Genomic DNA, 17,541 nt, shown 5'->3' with positions numbered 1-17,541 from the left:
TGGTATTGCCTTGTACAGAATCGCCCGATCAATAAATAAAAAAAGGATTAACCCAATCGCTAAATGGCGTAGCAGGAAAAAAATAAAAACGCCAGAATTAAGGTTTTTTGGTCGCCGTGACATTGCATTTAAATGCAATAACAGGCGATCAAAAGGTCTACACATAAATGGTATCCTTAAAAACGTCAGCTCGGCATGCAAAAAATAAGCCCTCATCCAACCCCAGACCACGAAAAATGGAGACGCTATGGGTATCTGAAAATGGCACAATTTTTTTTTTTTTTTTTTTTAGCAAAATTTGGATTTTTTTTTTTTCACCACTTAGATAAAATAAGAACCTAGACATGTTTGGTGTCTATGAACTCTTAATGACCCGGAGAATCATAATGGCAGGTTAGTTTTAGCATTTAGTGAACCTAGCAAAAAAGCCAAACAAAAAACGTGTGTGAGATTGCACTTTTTTTGAAATTTCACTGCACTTGGAATTTTCTTCCCGTTTTCGAGTACACGACATGCTAAAACCAATGATGTCTTTCAAAAGTAAAACTTGTCCCACAAAAAGAAAGCCCTCACATGGCCACATTGATGGAAAAAATAAAAAAGTTTTGGCTCTGGGAAGAAGGAGAGCGAAAAACGAAAACGCAAAACCGAAAAAAGCTGGGGTCATTAAGGGGTTAAAGGCAAAGATTTCACCCATTAAAAAACGTGTGGAAGTTCCTGCTTCTGCCAAACTGACAATTACAAGAACTACAAATGCTGCTGTGTGAACACCGTCTTAATCACAGAACTAGGATGGTGAAACACTGGCTTAATATAGGCTTTTTGTCCATCTGTACCAGTCCAGTTAAATATGTAGAAAATAGGAGTCAATGCGCTCACGACACTGTGGGCTCACAGCAAGGCAGCTCAGTCCTCTGCAGAGATTTCTTCCCCCTCATTCTAGCCCACTCCCTATTCTCTCACAATGCCTTTTTGCCTTCTTTGTGCAGCTAATCATGCAAGCAGTGCCTTTTTTCCACTAATGATGACTGTACTACTGCAGAGTCAGTGCACAGCTGTGCGTAAGAGTCAGGTCCACAGGGAAAAAAGGAACTCTGCAGAGCACTCAGCCCCCACAAGATCCCGCACACTCTTCACTCTCCAGGCTGAGATCTGTCCTAGTCTCACATGTATCAGAAGATTTAGGCACAGTGTACACAAGTGCATGCAGCTTTTTACTTACTTTGTAAATAGTGCAAAACCATCAAAACGAGACTATAGCTGCTCAAGGTTCCTCGGCTGGCATCATTTATACCATGGTGACCGGCCCACCGCTTAACAACCAGGACTAACGGACGAACACGGCTCTCCGCTGTAGGAGAAGAAAACACGTTTTAGTGGCTACATGAAGCATGCAGTGCATTTACACCCTCAGTGGTGCGTCCATAGGACATACTTCACTGTGCAATAGTAAATTTCCCTCTATTAAAAACTGTACAGATGCGTCTGGTCTAAGTAAAGCATTTAAAGGGGCATTTAAAGAGAATGGATTGTTTGTAAATAAATAAATAAAATATATATATATATATATATATATATATACACACACACACATACACACACACACACACACGAGCATACATATACGCTGCTCAAAAAAAGTAAAGGGAACACTAAAGTAGCACATCCTAGATATCACTAAATTAACTAGTCCAGTTGCAAATCTTAATTCATTACTAGAGATGAGCAAATTTGATTGGATCCCTGCTTAGTTGACAAGCTATAATCGCTTGCCGAATAAGCTGCAGAGGGACCTTGGATTGTTCCTGCTTGAGTCGCAGCAGTGTCACTGTCACAGCACATGCATGGAGAGCCCAACACACAGGCTCTCCATGCATGTGCTGTGACAGTCATACACCCGCAACACATGCAGCTGCGGCGCCAAACAGCTGATCATCAGGAGCGATCAAGGTTTCCGGGTTCCCTCTGCAGCTTATTCAGCAACCACTATAGCTTGCTGAATAAGCAGGGACCCAATCAAATGCGCTCAACTCTATTCATCACATAGTGGAAAGTGCTGAGATTAAAATAAAAATGATCAATGTAAATCAAAATTAATAGCCTATGCAGGTCTGGATTTGGAATGATACTCAAAGTCAAAGTGGAAAATCAAATTACAGGCTAATCCAACTTCATGGAAATGCCCCAAGACAAGGAAATGATGCTCTGTAGTGCGTGTGGCCTCCACGTGCCTGTATGACTTTACTACAACGCCTGTGGATGCTCCTGATGAGGCAGCTGATGTTCCCCTGAAGGATCTCCTCACAGACCTGGATTAAAGCATCAGTCAACTCCTGGACAGTCTGTGGTGCAATGTGGCGTTGGTGGATGGAAAAAGACACAATGTCCTAGATGTGCTCAATTGGATTCAGGTCTAGGGGAACAGGCAGGCCAGTCCATAGTATCAATGTCTTCATCATCCAGGAACTGCTGACACACTTCAGCCACATGAGGCCTAGCATTGCCATGCATCAGAAGGAACCCAGGGCCTATTGCATCTTCATATGGTCTCACAATGGGTCTCAGGATCTCATCCTGGCACCTAATAGCAATTAGCAATCAGGGTAAATCTGGCTAGCAAATGGAGGGCTGTGCAGCCCTCCAAAGAAATCCCTCCCCACACCATTACTGACCCACTGCCAAGCCGGTCATGCTGGAGGATGTTGCAGGCAGCACAACGTTCTCCATGGCGTCTCCAGACTGTCACATCTGTTCAGTGTGAACCTGTTCTCATCCATGAAGAGCACAGGGAGCCAATGTCGAATCTGCTACTCTTGGGTGTTCTCTCTCAAATGCCAATCTCCCTGCATGGTGTTGAGCTGTAAGAACACAGATTTGTGGGGTCTGTTTCGGACAGTTTGAGCAGACATATGGATGTTAGTGGACTGCTGGGATCTGGCACCGCTCCTCCTAGCATAAAGTAGGAGGCAGCAGTCCTGCTGCTGGGTTGTTGCCCTTCTACGGCCCCCTACACGTTCACCTGGTGTACTGGCCCGTCTCCTGGTATCTGCTCCATGCTATGGACACTGTACTGACAGACAAAGCTACCCTTTTTGCTACAGCTCACATTGATGTGGCATCCTGAATGAATTGCACTACCTGAGCAACTTCTGTGGGTTGTAGACACTGCCTCATGCTGTGCAATACCTCTAGAAATGAAAGCAATGACAAAATGCAAAAGTGACCAAAGCAACAGCCAAAAAGGATGAGAAAAGAAAAAATGGTCTGTGGTCACCCACTGCAGAACCACTCCTTTATCAGGCTTGTCTTGCTAATTGCCTATCATTGTTACCTGTTGTCTGTTCCACTTGCACAACAGCAGGATAAATTGATTCACAATCTGTGTTGCTTCATAACTGGACAGGTTGATTTCACCAAAGTGTGATTGACTCTGGTTTACATTATGTTGTTTAAGTGTTCCCATTATTTTTTTAATTGAGCAGTGTATATTTAATATAAATATATCTATATAGATATTATATAAAATATACATTTTTCCATGTCACTATCCACATTAAAGAGACCTTCCAGGCTATTGTCTCATCACACGTGCAGCAATTCCCCGATTACATTTTTTCCTCTCCGGAGGTTTAGTAAATTTGGGCTCTACAATCACTCTGTCCTTGTTACTCTGGAAAGCAGCTCTGTGCACCGACTACCTGCAGAGCTGTGACAGCCATCTATACACAGTAACCAATCGGAGAATGCGGTGTTACAGTGTGAGGGAGAAAGCAAGAGCCTAAACCAATGACGAGACAGTGTGTGTGCCTCAGACTGTTAGGCTCCAAGACATTGCTGCTAACATGTAGTCATAGACTTCTCGGTCCTGATGTTGCCAAGTTAAAAGCAGCAAGCAGTGAGGTAAATAAACAGTGGCTAATCGTCAATCATTACCTGTAGATACTGAACCTTGCATATCATTTTAAGATGTCACAGCTTAAAAAAAAATAATTAATTTTGCCGTTTTCATTGACAGTCCTGTTTTGTAATGATCACCTCTCTGCAGTCATCTTATCACAGCTAACACAAGATCTACCACTGGAAACAGGCGACAGTCACGGTTCACCCCCTCCATGCACATGTCAGAGCCTGCCGGCATCACCCATACAAAAGATTAATAACAGTTAGGAGACAGATGAGGGACTTACTGTGTGCATAGGTTCTTAGAAGGAATGTATTTCTGATTCCCACAACATTGTTTACATTCAAGTCGAACTCCACACCGCTAACAAGAGAAAAAGGCGCTGTATGAACGTATTCAGGGAAGAGATGAGACCACCATATATACCATCTATGAAGAGCTAACAATCATCACATACTACTGCAGCGGAGGCTGGAACCTGCACAATATCCTAAAGGGAATATTAGATGTTTTACTGTAAGAGGAGGCGAATACGTCACCATGGGGGCCTATGCTGAGCAGCCATTACAGAGCATAGCCATGATGTGCAAAATCACTCACACTTTCATTATCATGACCTAAACTAGTGGGACTGGAAACAACTTGCCAGCAGGCCCCAGCACATCACAGCCTGTGCTGCAGTGAACCATGGCGCCAAACAAGAGGGGGAATATTGAGGATGCTTCAGTTTTCTTATGCAGAACAACATTTCAGATTCCTAAGTTCAGATGATCCATGCCAGCAGAAGGCAATGTTGTAAGCTCGCATAATTACCAAGCAGAGTCATTTAGTGATTGCGCACAAGTTAAGTAGGCGCTAGGGAAGATAAAATGAAATGGGCTTTTGCTGTACATGCAATTGCTTAATACAGAGGCAAGAAATGAGCGCTAGCCCTTCATAAAGTTGGTGCATTACAAATGTTCTTCTGCATATAATACACTAGAAATGCAATTTGCAATTGCAAAATTTTATTGTGGATGTCACCGTAGCCAAAATCCAGCGCAAAAACACTTTGGTGCAGTATTTTGCCCCAGTACATGTTTAATAAAGCTAGGTTTATTCACCAAAAACACATGCTTGCTCTCTATAGGTAAAAAAAACAAAAAAACACGAATTGCCATGATGCAAATGTCAAAGACTCTGCACTTCTCAAATTCAGTCAGAAATAAAAAAAAAAAAAAAAAAAAAAAAGAAAACAAGCAAGTGCATGAGATTTCTGAAAGCTCATAGCATTTGCTGGTACTATAACAAGCAGCTTTTAAAGTGCATTAAAAAATGCGGAAAAAAAACAACAAGATATGAACATTGTCTAAACATGCTTTTCATAAAAAGGAATCCATCATGTCAAAAACTGATATTATTCTGTAGATATATTGGGGTTAAGGTGCAGGTTCACAGCATTCTAAAGCCGTGCAGACGCCACAATGAAAGCAGGGCTACCAGGAGGAAATTAACGTTAATCCTGCGGCTTTCAGTCATAGATGCGCGGTGTCAGCCAACGCTCAGTACATAGTGAGCGGTAGCTGTAACTATGCCCCGGGCACTAACTGACAGGCTCTACACTGATGTGCTGCTGAGCCAGCTGTCAGTACCAGGGATTGGTTACAGCCGCCTCTCACTATGTACTGAGCGGTGATTGAAGTAGCGGCTTTATGACTGAAAGGCCGGGATCACACATTCAAGAAATACGGCCGAGTCTCGCATGTTAATACCAAGCACTGCCGCCGGCACTCAGGAGCAGAGCGTGCGGCACTGTCACACCGCGCTCACCTGGGGGCGGGACCTCGGTCCCGATGTCATCTCTTCCGGAGCCGCGATCACTCCGGGGGTCCCGCCGGGTGTGCACGCGCACCTCTCGTACCTAGGTCCCTGTCTCCCCCATGTTATGTCTGCGCTTGCGCGCTTTTCTCAGTTCGATCTCCAGGTCAGTCCTCTCTATGGTACTGGAGGACTTGACCCAGGAAGCTCTCGTGATCATGTGCTATATCAGGCTACCTCTTCCTAGGGGAGGTGCCTGATTATTGTTGTGCTTCCTGGCTTGGTCTGCCGTGTCCCTGCCTGGCTGTGCGCTGTATTCAGGTCCCCTGCCTTGCGCTCTGTTGTGCCTCTTGGCACAAGCTCTGAATCTGCACTCTGCCTTGTACTTGGTTGTGCCTACTGGCACACGCTCTGACCCTGTACTCTGTCTCATACTCGGTTGTGCCTCCTGGCACATGCTCTGATCCTGTACTCTGCCTCATCCTCAGTTGTGCCTCCTGGCACACTGATTCCGTGCTCTGTCTTATACTCAGTTGTGCCTCCTGGCACACACTCGGACCCTGTGCTTTGTCTCTTACTCTGTTGTGCCTCCTGGCACACGTACCAATCCTGCTCTCTGTCTTATGCTCAGTTGTGCCCTCTGGCACACACCCTGCTCCTGTACTCTGTTACACCTCCTGGCACACCTGCTGCCTGACTCAGTGCTCTGACGTGCTCCTTGCACGCATCCTGCTTCACTCACACCCGGACAAACGAAGTCTCTGTATACCACGTGTTCCCGTGTCCACGCTTTACACGTTCCCGCAGACACACTCACCCACTCGTGTCTCCTGTGAGCCAGCCGCCTGGTGCCAGCAGTCGTGGTGCCTCACCCCCTGGGGCTTGCCCCTGACACTCCCTGTATAGGGGGTGGTCTTCACTAGGTCAGCTCGCCCTGGGAAGGTTGGTGTCACAACCCAGAGGGTCCACTCCAGGAGTTGTCACAGTATAATCAGGCCATGGACCCCGCTGGTACCACCACCTCCATCCAAAAGGAACTGGTGTTCCTATGGGAGAGTCAGACCAGGATTATGGCCTTTTTGAAATCCATGGAGTCCCGTTGGTCGGCCATGCAGTCCTCTGACCCTGGGAATGCTTCCAGCTGGCCAGCCTCCAGCAAGAACTCACAGCAACGCGACACCCAGACCTAAGCTATGTCTGAGTATATGCAGGAGAACCTTGCGAGAGGTTTTATCCGTAAGTCCTCCTAGCCCGCGGGAGTGGGATTTTTCAAAAAAGAAGGATGGCTCCCTCCGTCCTTGCATAGACTACCGAGGCCTGAACGATATCACGGTCAAGAACAAGTACCCATTGCCATTGATCCCGGAGCTCTTTGACCGACTTAGAGGAGCTCGAATTTTCACCAAACTGGATCTTCATGGGGCCTACAACGTGATCCGCATTCGTTCCGGGGATGAGTGGAAGACCGCCTTTAACACGAGAGACGGTCACTACGAGTACTTGGTAATGCCCTTCGGCCTCTGCAATGCCCCAGTAGTTCGTGAATGACGTCTTCCGGGATATGCTGTACTCCTGCGTGGTAGTCTATCTGGATGACATTCTTGTTTTTTCTCCAGATCTCTCCGCCCACAGAAAGAACGTGCGTCAAGTCCTCCAGCGCCTGAGGGGGAACCGCCTTTATGCCAAGCTCGAGAAATGTGCCTTCGAGCAAACGTCCCTGCCATTCTTGGGGTACATTATCTCAGAATCAGGTCTACGCATGGATCCGGCAAAGGTGTCCGCCGTCCTCGATTGGCCACAGCCCCATGGGGTGAAGGCAATCCAATGCTTCCTTGGTTTTGCGAACTACTACCGACAGTTCTTTCCTCATTTCTCCTCGTTGGTTCGCCCCATCTCGTCCCTTATCTGCAAGGGAGCTAACCCAAAGGCTTGGCCCTCTGAGGCTGAAGAGGCATTTCAGTTGTTGAAACAAGCCTTCGCCGCTGCTCCGGCGCTTCACCGACCTGAGGTTAGTAGACTTTTCACTCTCGAGGTGGACGCATCCTCTACCGGGGCTGGCGCAGTCCTTCTGCAGAAATTCTCTTCTGGACGTTTTGTCACCTGTGGCTTCTTTTCTAAAGTATTTTCCTCCACTGAGCAGAACTACTCCATTGGCGACAAAAAGCTATTGGCCATTAAATTGGCCTTGGAGGAGTGGAGGTACTTACTGGAGGGTGCCATACATCCATTCAAGATCTTCACGGACCATAAGAACCTGGTGTACATCCAGTCCGCACAGAGGCTCAATCCTCGGCAAGCCAGGTGGTCCCTATTCTTCGCCCGCTTTGACTTTGAGCTACATTTTCGGCCCGGCGATAAAAACGTTAGAGCGGATGCGTTGTCAAGATCATTCCTGTCGTCTGATGCAGAGGAAGAACCCTCTCGTATCATTGATATATCCAAAGTAATTACTGTGGCTCCTGTCAAGTTAACCATGTTACCTCCGGGAAGAACCTTTGTGGCCGAGAATAACCGAAAACGAGTGCTAAATTGGGGACATTCGTCCAAGATTGCCGGCCACGTTGGTGTCAAAAAGACTTTGGACTTAATCTCTCGCCATTATTGTTGGCGTTCACTCTCCCAGGATGATAAAGACTTTGTAGCATCTTGCCCGTCCTGTGCCCAGAACAAGATCAAAACAATCAAAAACAAAACAATCAAATTTATTATTGCCAAGTACATATTACATATATACAAGGAATTCTTTGTGTCAAAGAGGCAACATAATATATAACAACAGATACAACAAGTAACATCTAACAAGACAGATACAGTATATAGTCTACACATGACGATTTAATTGTTGAACAGAGAGTGGATAGAAGCTGTTCATATGGCGGTTGGTGCTGCATTTGGGGACTCTGAAGCGACGTCCTGAAGGGAGTAGTTGGAATGAGGAGTGTCCGGGAGAGAGGGATCGGATGAAATTTTCAATGCGTGGGATCGAATACTCTTATCATAAAGATCCTGGATTTTAGGCAGGGGGGAACCTATAATTCTCTCTGCTGTTCTGAAAGTCCTTTGTAAGCGGAGTTTGTCATGCGCAGTGGCTCCCCCATACCAGACTATCAGAGAGGAACAAATCACAGATCTGATGACAGCATTAATGAATAAAATCAGCAGATTCTTAGACAAACCATATCTTTTCAGCTGACGCAGGAAGAACATCCTCTGTTGTGCTTTTCTTATAACAGCATCCACGTTTTTCCCCCATTTAAGATCATGAGAGATAACACCAAGGAATTTGGTCTCTGTGACCCTAAGAACCACTTCGTCATGGATGTAGATTGGAAGTATCTCATGTTGATCTTTCCTAAAATCCACAACCATCTCAGCAGTTTTTTAGTGTTGAGTACAAGATTATTGGCTTTACACCAGTCACATTCTTTCCACCTCACTCCGATACAAGTCTTCAGCATTTCCCCTGATGAGACCAATCAGTGTCATATCATCGGCAAATTTCAAGATTTTTACTGAGTCTGCTGAAGAGATGCAATCATTCGTATAGAGAGAAAACAGTAACGGGGACAAAACACACCCCTGAGGTGCCCTGATGTTTGTGACCAAGGTGTCCGAAGTGAATGGTCCAACTTTTACACTCTGTATCCTGGCTGTCAGGAAGTTATAAATCCACAAGCATAAGTTGAAAGGGACTCCAAGAGCTACCATTTTCTTATGAAGTAAATTCGGATCAATGGTATTGAACGCTGAGCTAAAGTCCATGAAAAGAATCCGGACATATGAGTGCAGTACATCTGTATGATCCAAAATGTACTTCAGTGCCAGATTGACAGTGTCGGTTGCCGAACGATTCTCCTTATAGGCAAACTGAAGCGGGTCCCATAGCTTCTGCGTGAATTTTATCAGGTGGGACATCATAATTCTTTCGAAGACTTTCATAGCTACAGATGTGAGTGCTACTGGTCTATAGTCGTTCAACTCAGAGGATCCCACTTTCTTGGGGACAGGGATAATTGTGGAATTTTTCCAACACTGAGGTACAACGCACTCTTTCAGTGACACATTGTATATATTTGTCAGTATAGGGGCAAGCTGGGTAGCACATACTTTCAGACACATTGGAGATACACCATCAGGGCCAGTTGCCTTTTTGACCTTAAGTCCCTTCAGGATGCGTATCACCTCTGCCTCGGAGATCACTACTTGGGTGTTGCACAATGAATGATCTTTATATGAACAGACTGAGGAGCTTAGAGATGAATAGCCACTGTGTGTAGAGCTTGCCTCAAATCTGCAGTAGAATTCATTTAACTCTGCTGCCAGACTTCTGCTGGGGTTCACTATAGTGGGGTGGCTTTTATAATTGGTGACCTCTCTTAATCCTCTCCATGCAGATCTAGTATCTTTTGATGAGAACCTTTCCTCCAGAATCTTTGCATACTCGTGTTTGGCTAACTTGATCTCTTTAGATAGCGAGTTCCTATGTTTCTTGAATTCAGTAATATCGCCTGCTTTATAAGCCTCCTCTTTTCTCTTACTGATCAACCTGACTTTATTTGTAAACCACGGCTTGTTGTTTCCCCGAAAGTGGACAGATTTGGATGGAATAAACGTGTCTTCACAAAAACGGATATATGAGGACACTGCATCAACCCATTCATCCAGACCCGAGCATGTTTCCTGGAATACCTCCCAGTCTATGCATTCAAAGCATGCTTGTAGTTGCAATTTTGCCTCCTCAGACCATGTCTACTTTGTACAAACTGTAGGTTTGGATGTTTTCAACCTTTGCCTGTAGGCTGGAATTACCTACCTGGTACCTGGAGATACCCAGACAACCACCCTCCGTTCTTCTGTTCCTGCTTCCCGTTCCGTCGGCTCCATGGCAGCACATAGCCATGGATTTCATTACTGATCTGCCTTGTTCCTCCGGTTGTACTGTGGTCTTGGTGGTTGTAGACCGATTTTCAAAGATGGCCCACTTCATTCCTCTTCCCGGACTACCCTCTGCTCCTGACTTGGCGAAGATCTTCATTTCCCATATCTTCAGGATTCACGGCTTCCCCCAGCACATCGTGTCAGACAGAGGGGTCCAATTCCCCTCCCGGTTCTGGAGAGCTCTATGCGGACTCATGAAAGGGTCATTGGATTTCTCTTCCGCCTATCACCCCCAAACCAATGGGCAGGTGGAACGTACCAACCAGATCCTTACATCCTACCTCCGGCATTTTTCTAATGCTCATCAGAATGACTGGGTCGGTCTACTTCCTTGGGCTGAGTTCGCCTACAATAATCACTCCAGTGAATTGTCTACCAAGTCTCCTTTCTTCATAGTCTTTGGACAGCATCCCAATGTGCCTCTACCGGTACTTCCTGTCTCGGGGGTACCTGCTGCCGATTCTCTGTCTGTGGAGTTCTCCAGGGTATGGCAGGAGACCAAAACTGCTCTCGAGAAAGCACGGGACAGAATGAAATTACACGCTGATAAAAGGCGCCTGGACGTTCCTCCATTTCTCCCTGGTGACAAGGTGTGGCTCTCCAGCAAATATGTCCGCCTTAAGGTACCATCTTACAAACTGGGTCGCCGTTACATTGGTCCTTTTGAGGTCCTCAGGCGGATTAATGATGTTGCTTACAAATTGAAGCTGCCTCCTTCACTCCGTATTCCCAATTCCTTTCATGTGTCTCTCCATAAACCTGTGGTTCTTAACCGATTTCATCCTTCTCCAGTCCACACACCCCAGCCTGTTGGCTTGGGGGATGAGTTTGAGGTGAATCACATTTTGGCCATGAAGGTGGTAAGAGGTAGAACCATGTTCTTGATCGATTGGAAGGGTTTTGGCCCCGAGGAGAGGTCATGGGAACCAAGGGAGAATATCCACGCACCCCAGATTTTGTCTAAGTTCCTTTCCAGTTTTAGAAAGAGGGGGCGTAAAGGGGGGGTACTGTCACACCGCGCTCACCTGGGAGCGGGACCTCGGTCCCGACGTCATCTCTTCCGGAGCCGCGGTCACTCCGGGGGTCCCGCCGGGTGTGCACGCGCACCTCTCGCACCTAGGTCCCCGTCTCCCCCATGTTAGGCCTGCGCGCTTTTCTCAGTTCGGTCTCCAGGTCAGTCCTCTCTATGGTACTGGAGGACTTGACCCAGGAATCTCTCGTGATCATGTGCTATATCAGGCTACCTCTTCCTAGGGGAGGTGCCTGATTATTGTTGTGCTTCCTGGCTTGGTCTGCCGTGTCCCTGCCTGGCTGTGCGCTGTATTCAGGTCCCCTGCCTTGCACTCTGTTGTGCCTCTTGGCACACGCTCTGAATCTGCACTCTGCCTTGTACTTGGTTGTGCCTACTGGCACACGCTCTGACCCTGTACTCTGTCTCATACTCGGTTGTGCCTCCTGGCACACACTCAGACCCTGTGCTTTGTCTCATACTCAGTTGTGCCTCCTGGCACATGCTCTGATCCTGTGCTTTGTCTCTTACTCTGTTGTGCCTCCTGGCACACGTACCAATCCTGCGCTCTGTCTTATGCTCAGTTGTGCCCTCTGGCACACACCCTGCTCCTGTACTCTGTTACACATCCTGGCACACCTGCTGCCTGACTCAGTGCTCTGACGTGCTCCTTGCACGCATCCTGCTTCACTCACACCCGGACGAACGAAGTCTCTGTATACCACGTGTTCCTGTGTCCACGCTTTACACGTTCCTGCACACACACTCACCCACTCACTCGTGTCTCCTGTGAGCCGGCCACCTGGTGCCAGCAGTCGTGGTGCCTCACCCCCTGGGGCTTGCCCCTGACACTCCCTGTATAGGGGGTGGTCTTCACTAGGTCAGCTCGCCCTGGGAGGGTTGGTGTCACAACCCAGAGGGTCCACTCCAGGAGTTGTCACAGGCTCCATGTATTGCTATGTGGCCGTATGCCCCTATGCTCCGCTCCTGAGTGCCAACGGCAGTGCCAAGTATTAACATGTGAGACTCGGCCATGTTTCTCGCATGTGTGATCCCGGCCAAAGTAAGAGGTTGCTGGGAGGACTAATGTTCATTTCCTCCCAGCAGCTGGGCTATCAGTGTGGTGTCCAGGCAGCTTTATAACACTGTTGACCTGCAAATTAACCCGATATCTGAAGGGCAACAGCGGTTTTTGGGTTTTTTTGACACGACAGGTTCCCTTTAAATCGTGATCATTTACCAATCCATATTGCAGCTCCACGACAGAAAACTACCACAGAGTCCTATTGTCTTTAGCAGTACGAGATGCCATAAATACACAGGATAAGTTGGTACTGATAACTTACCTGACTTTGTCCCTGAATTTTACAATTGGCACTTTTGCTCTAATTAGCTGAGGTCTTTCAATATAACCTGGCAAAGAAAAAAATAATGTGTATAACAGTTTGTAGTGTGATCTAAAGTTAATATTGATATTTCACATGAAAGCGGAACTGAACCCCTTCACGACCTTGGGATTTTCTGTTTTGTTTTTTTTTGCTCCCCGTCATCCCAGAGTCATAACTTTTATTTTTCGGTGAATATGGCCATGTGGGGGCTTGTTTTTTGCAGTATGAGTTGTACTTTTGAACTACACTATTGGTTGTACCATATTGTGTACTGGAAAATGGGGAAAAAATTCAAAGTTCGTTGAAATTGCAAAAAAAGTGCAATTCATCAAGGGTTTTTTTGGGGTTTTATTTTACCATGTTCACTAAATGCTAAAACTGACCCACCATTGTGATTCTCCAGGTCACTCCGAGTTCACAGATACCAACCATGTATAGGTTATGTTTGATGTTGTGAAAAAAAAAAAAAAAATCAAAGTTTGTAATACCCCGAGACAATTATCTCGGGATCTGGGGCTGGGTGAGAGCTTATTTTTTGCACACCGAGCTGACGTTTTTATTGATACCATTATGGTGTAAATACGATGTTTTGATCACCTGTTATTGCAATGTTGCTGAGACCAAAAACAAAACGTAATTCCGTAGTTTTGATTTTTTTTCTCGTTATGCCGTTTACCGATCGGATTTTCTTTTTATAAAGTGATAGACTGGGCGATTCTGAACACGGCGATACCAAATATGTTTTTTATCGTTTTATTTGGAGTGGGGGTGATTTGAACATACATATATCTTTTTTTAAACTTTTTTTTTTTTCACTGGCTTTAATAGAAGCTGTGATCATTTGATCACTTGGGCTACACATAGCAGCGCTTCAGACCTGCTATGTGTAGCTAAAATGATCACAGGGCAGCACTCATAGCAATCTGGCAATGACAACCACAGGCCCCTGGTTGTCGAGCCAACCCATCAGCGACTTGCGGTCATGTGACACTGGCACCGATGGGGTGGGGGGTTGTGACGCACTTCCGGTGCAAGCATGTTAAATGCCGCTGTTAAGAGTTTGACAGCGGCATTTTACATGCTAAAAGCCACGGGTGGATTGTGATTCCACCCGCTGTTAGAGGCACGTCAGCTAAATGAATCAGCTGACTTGTGCCTCAAAACTCCGGAGTGTGCATGAAGTGCAGGGACACGACCTATGACCCATGCTATAGGTCATGAAGGGGTTAAAAGGGAATCTGTCAGTAGGATCAACCCTTTTAAGGTGCCAATATCGACATTTATGTAATAGAAAATTGAATAAAATTATATCTTGATACTTGTGATGCGAGGTCTATTTCCAGAAAAATCCATGTTTTTCTTAATATGTAAATGAGCTGTTAAGATCTACCATCCGGACACAGGTCTCCTCGTGAGTCTGCCTCCAGACATTATTTTAAATAAAAAAGGAAGCATTAACATTGTCAGACTTGTAGATCAGGAGAACAGACTGTCAGTTACTATATGTCTCACACTGGTATCACCACCCCCTTTCATTTAAAATAATCTCTGGAGGCAGACTCGAGAGGATCTATGGGTTGGACGTAGATCTCAACAGCTCATTTACATATTAATAAAAATGTGAATTTCTCTGGAATAAGACAATGGATCGCAGCATGCTCGGATGCTAACTGAGTGACTTCGGCATGATGGAATCATATTTTCAAGACCCTGTGGCTGCATGTCACACGGCTGTTAGGCATGACGCTGTGGGTCTCGAACATATTATTCGAGCATGTGAAGACACTCAATTAGCACCAGAGAATGCTCGGATAACACCTAATTCAAGCGCGTTCACTCATCACTAGTAATTACGGCAAAAAAAAAAAAAAACCTTTACTGCAATTGGGTCTCATGTTTTGAACCATCAATTGCTGGCAGCAGAATGACAGCCGTGAATTCATTCAAAACCACCATGAGTGTCTGTCTGGGAGTTTGTAATCGTAATCCGTCTCCTCGGCTGATTTATGACCACAACCCACATTAAAATAGAATGTGGAGGGCAATAAAAAGCCTGTAAGAACCAAAAGGTGCAATTGAAAAAAAAAAAAAAAAAAAAATTAAATTTCCAAATTCATTTAAGTAAAAAAAAAAAAAAGTAAACTAAATTGTGGACAACATTTTTAAGGCATGGAGAGCGAGGGCAGTACACAGCACCTATCCTTCATTACCGAAAATTAAACATGCACACTCATGCAGACAAGCTGAGCCAGCATGTTTATGGGGAAGTTGGGGAGGCCAAAATATATCATGACTAGTGTTGAGCGATACCTTCCGATATCGGGAAATATCGGATCGGACCGATACCCCAAAAATATCGGGTATCGCCGATTCCGATACCGGAAACCCATGCAAGTCAATGGGGCACAAATATCGGAATGAAAATAAACCATATCTTTACTTGCACATTGGGTTCGAGAGGGGGGGGAAAGAGTGTGGGCGGTGCGTGGGCGGACACTGTGCATGTCTGTGTGTGCGGGCGGGGTCTGTGCGGGCCTGCCGGGGGTCTGTGCGTGTGTGCAGGCATCGTCCGATGGGACTACAAGTCCCATCGGGCTATGCCTGCTACAATGACAGTGATTGACACATTAGCCAATGATGGGACAGTATTCGTCCCATCATCCGGCTAATGTGTTGAATGGAAATAAAAAAAAAAAACAAAACATACATACTACATTCATACAACATACATACATACTACATACAACACACATTCTAAATTCATACAACATACTACATTCATACTACATACTGTACATACTACGTATATACTACATTCATACACCATACATACATAGTACATACAACATACAATACATACATACAGTACATATAACAGAGTACATACTCACCATCACTTGTCACTTTGATCCCCGAAGCCAGTGTCATCTGTGAAAAATATTAAAATAACAACAACCAATATACTCCCTGATCCGCAGAAATCCACGAGTGTCCCACGACGATCTCCCGTGGAGAACAGCAGCATCAGCTGATGCGACCGCTCTCTAGGGGCACCAGGAATACAATGACGGGAGGTAGGTATCCTTCCGCCCTGTATTCCTCCGCCACTGTAAAAAAAAATAGTCCCTAGTCTCACTTTTGGCATTGCTGTGTGAGAAAGTTCCCACGCAGCTTTTGCCATAAAGTGAGACCAGTGAACTATAGTAACCTCTCAGTGATGCATTGCAGGAGATCGTCGTGGGACACTCGTGGATTTCTGCGGATCAGGGAGTATATTGGTTGTTTGTTATTTTAATATTTTTTATAGTGAGATGACACTGGCTTCGGGGATCAAAGTGACAAGTGATGGTGAGTATGTACTCTATGTTATATGTACTGTATGTCTATATGTATGTATTGTATGAATGTATTGTATGTAGTATGTATGTTGTATGAATGTAGTATATATGTAGTATGTATTATGTAGTATGTATGCTGTATGAATGTAGTATATATGTATTTTGTATGAATGTTGTATGTATGTACAGTCATGGCCAAAAGTATTGACACCCCTGCAATTCTGTCAGATAATATTCAGTTTCTTCCTGAAAATGATTGCAATCACAAATTCTTTGGTATTATTATCTTCATTTAATTTGTCTTAAATGAAAAAACACAAAAGAGAATGAAGCAAAAAGCAAAACATTGATCATTTCACACAAAACTCCAAAAATGGGCCGGACAAAAGTATTGGCACCCTCAGCCTAATACTTGATTGCACAACCTTTAGCCAAAATAACTGCGACCAACCACTTCCGGTAACCATCAATGAGTTTCTTACAATGCTCTGCTGGAATTTTAGACCATTCTTCTTTGGCAAACTACTCCAGGTCCCTGATATTTGAAGGGTGCCTTCTCCAAACTGCCATTTTTAGATCTCTCCACAGGTGTTCTATGGGATTCAGGTCTGGACTCATTGCTGGCCACCTTAGAAGTCTCCAGTGCTTTCTCTCAAACCATTTTCTAGTGCTTTTTGAAGTGTGTTTTGGGTTATTGTCCTGCTGGAAGACCCATGACCTCTGAGGTAGACCCAGCTTTCTCACACTGGGCTCTAAATTATGCTGCAAAATTTGTTGGTAGTCTTCTGACTTCATAATGCCATGCACACGGTCAAGCAGTCCAGTGCCAGAGGCAGCAAAGCAACCCCAAAACATCAGGGAACCTCCGCCATGTTTGACTGTAGGGACCGTGTACTTTTCTTTGAATGCCTCTTTTTTCTCCTGTAAACTCTATGTTGATGCTTTTGCTCTAAAAGCTCTACTTTTGTCTCATCTGACCAGAGAACATTCTTCCAAAATGTTTTAGGCTTTTTCAGGTAAGTTTTGGCAAACTCCAGCCTGGCTTTTTTATGTCTCGGGGTAAGAAGTGGAGTCTTCCTGGGTCTCCTACCATACAGTCCCTTTTCATTCAGATGCCGACGGATAGTACGGGTTGACACCGTTGTACCCTCGGACTGCAGGGCAGCTTGA

The 17,541-nt window shown here is 45.4% G+C and overlaps 1 protein-coding gene across 1 annotated transcript in view; it reads right to left on the bottom strand.

Annotated features, from left to right (window-relative positions):
* The window catches only part of TENT2 (terminal nucleotidyltransferase 2), a 79,850-nt gene that overhangs the window by 48,435 nt on the left and 13,874 nt on the right, over positions 1–17,541 (bottom strand). Inside the window, exons 7-9 of the mRNA XM_073584169.1 lie at positions 12,992–13,058; positions 4,188–4,264; positions 1,223–1,351 (exon numbers count right to left, since the gene is read on the bottom strand). Of these exons, the coding sequence (XP_073440270.1) occupies positions 1,223–1,351; positions 4,188–4,264; positions 12,992–13,058 (273 nt within the window). The remainder of the gene's footprint in view (positions 1–1,222; positions 1,352–4,187; positions 4,265–12,991; positions 13,059–17,541) is intronic.

Source organism: Dendrobates tinctorius, unplaced genomic scaffold, assembly GCF_039654945.1.
Source record: "Dendrobates tinctorius isolate UK_male_01 unplaced genomic scaffold, ASM3965494v1 ptg000083l, whole genome shotgun sequence".
Taxonomy (NCBI): Eukaryota; Metazoa; Chordata; class Amphibia; order Anura; family Dendrobatidae; genus Dendrobates; species Dendrobates tinctorius.
Note: the sequence above shows the minus strand (reverse complement) of the source record. Positions and strands in the feature narration are given on the sequence as shown.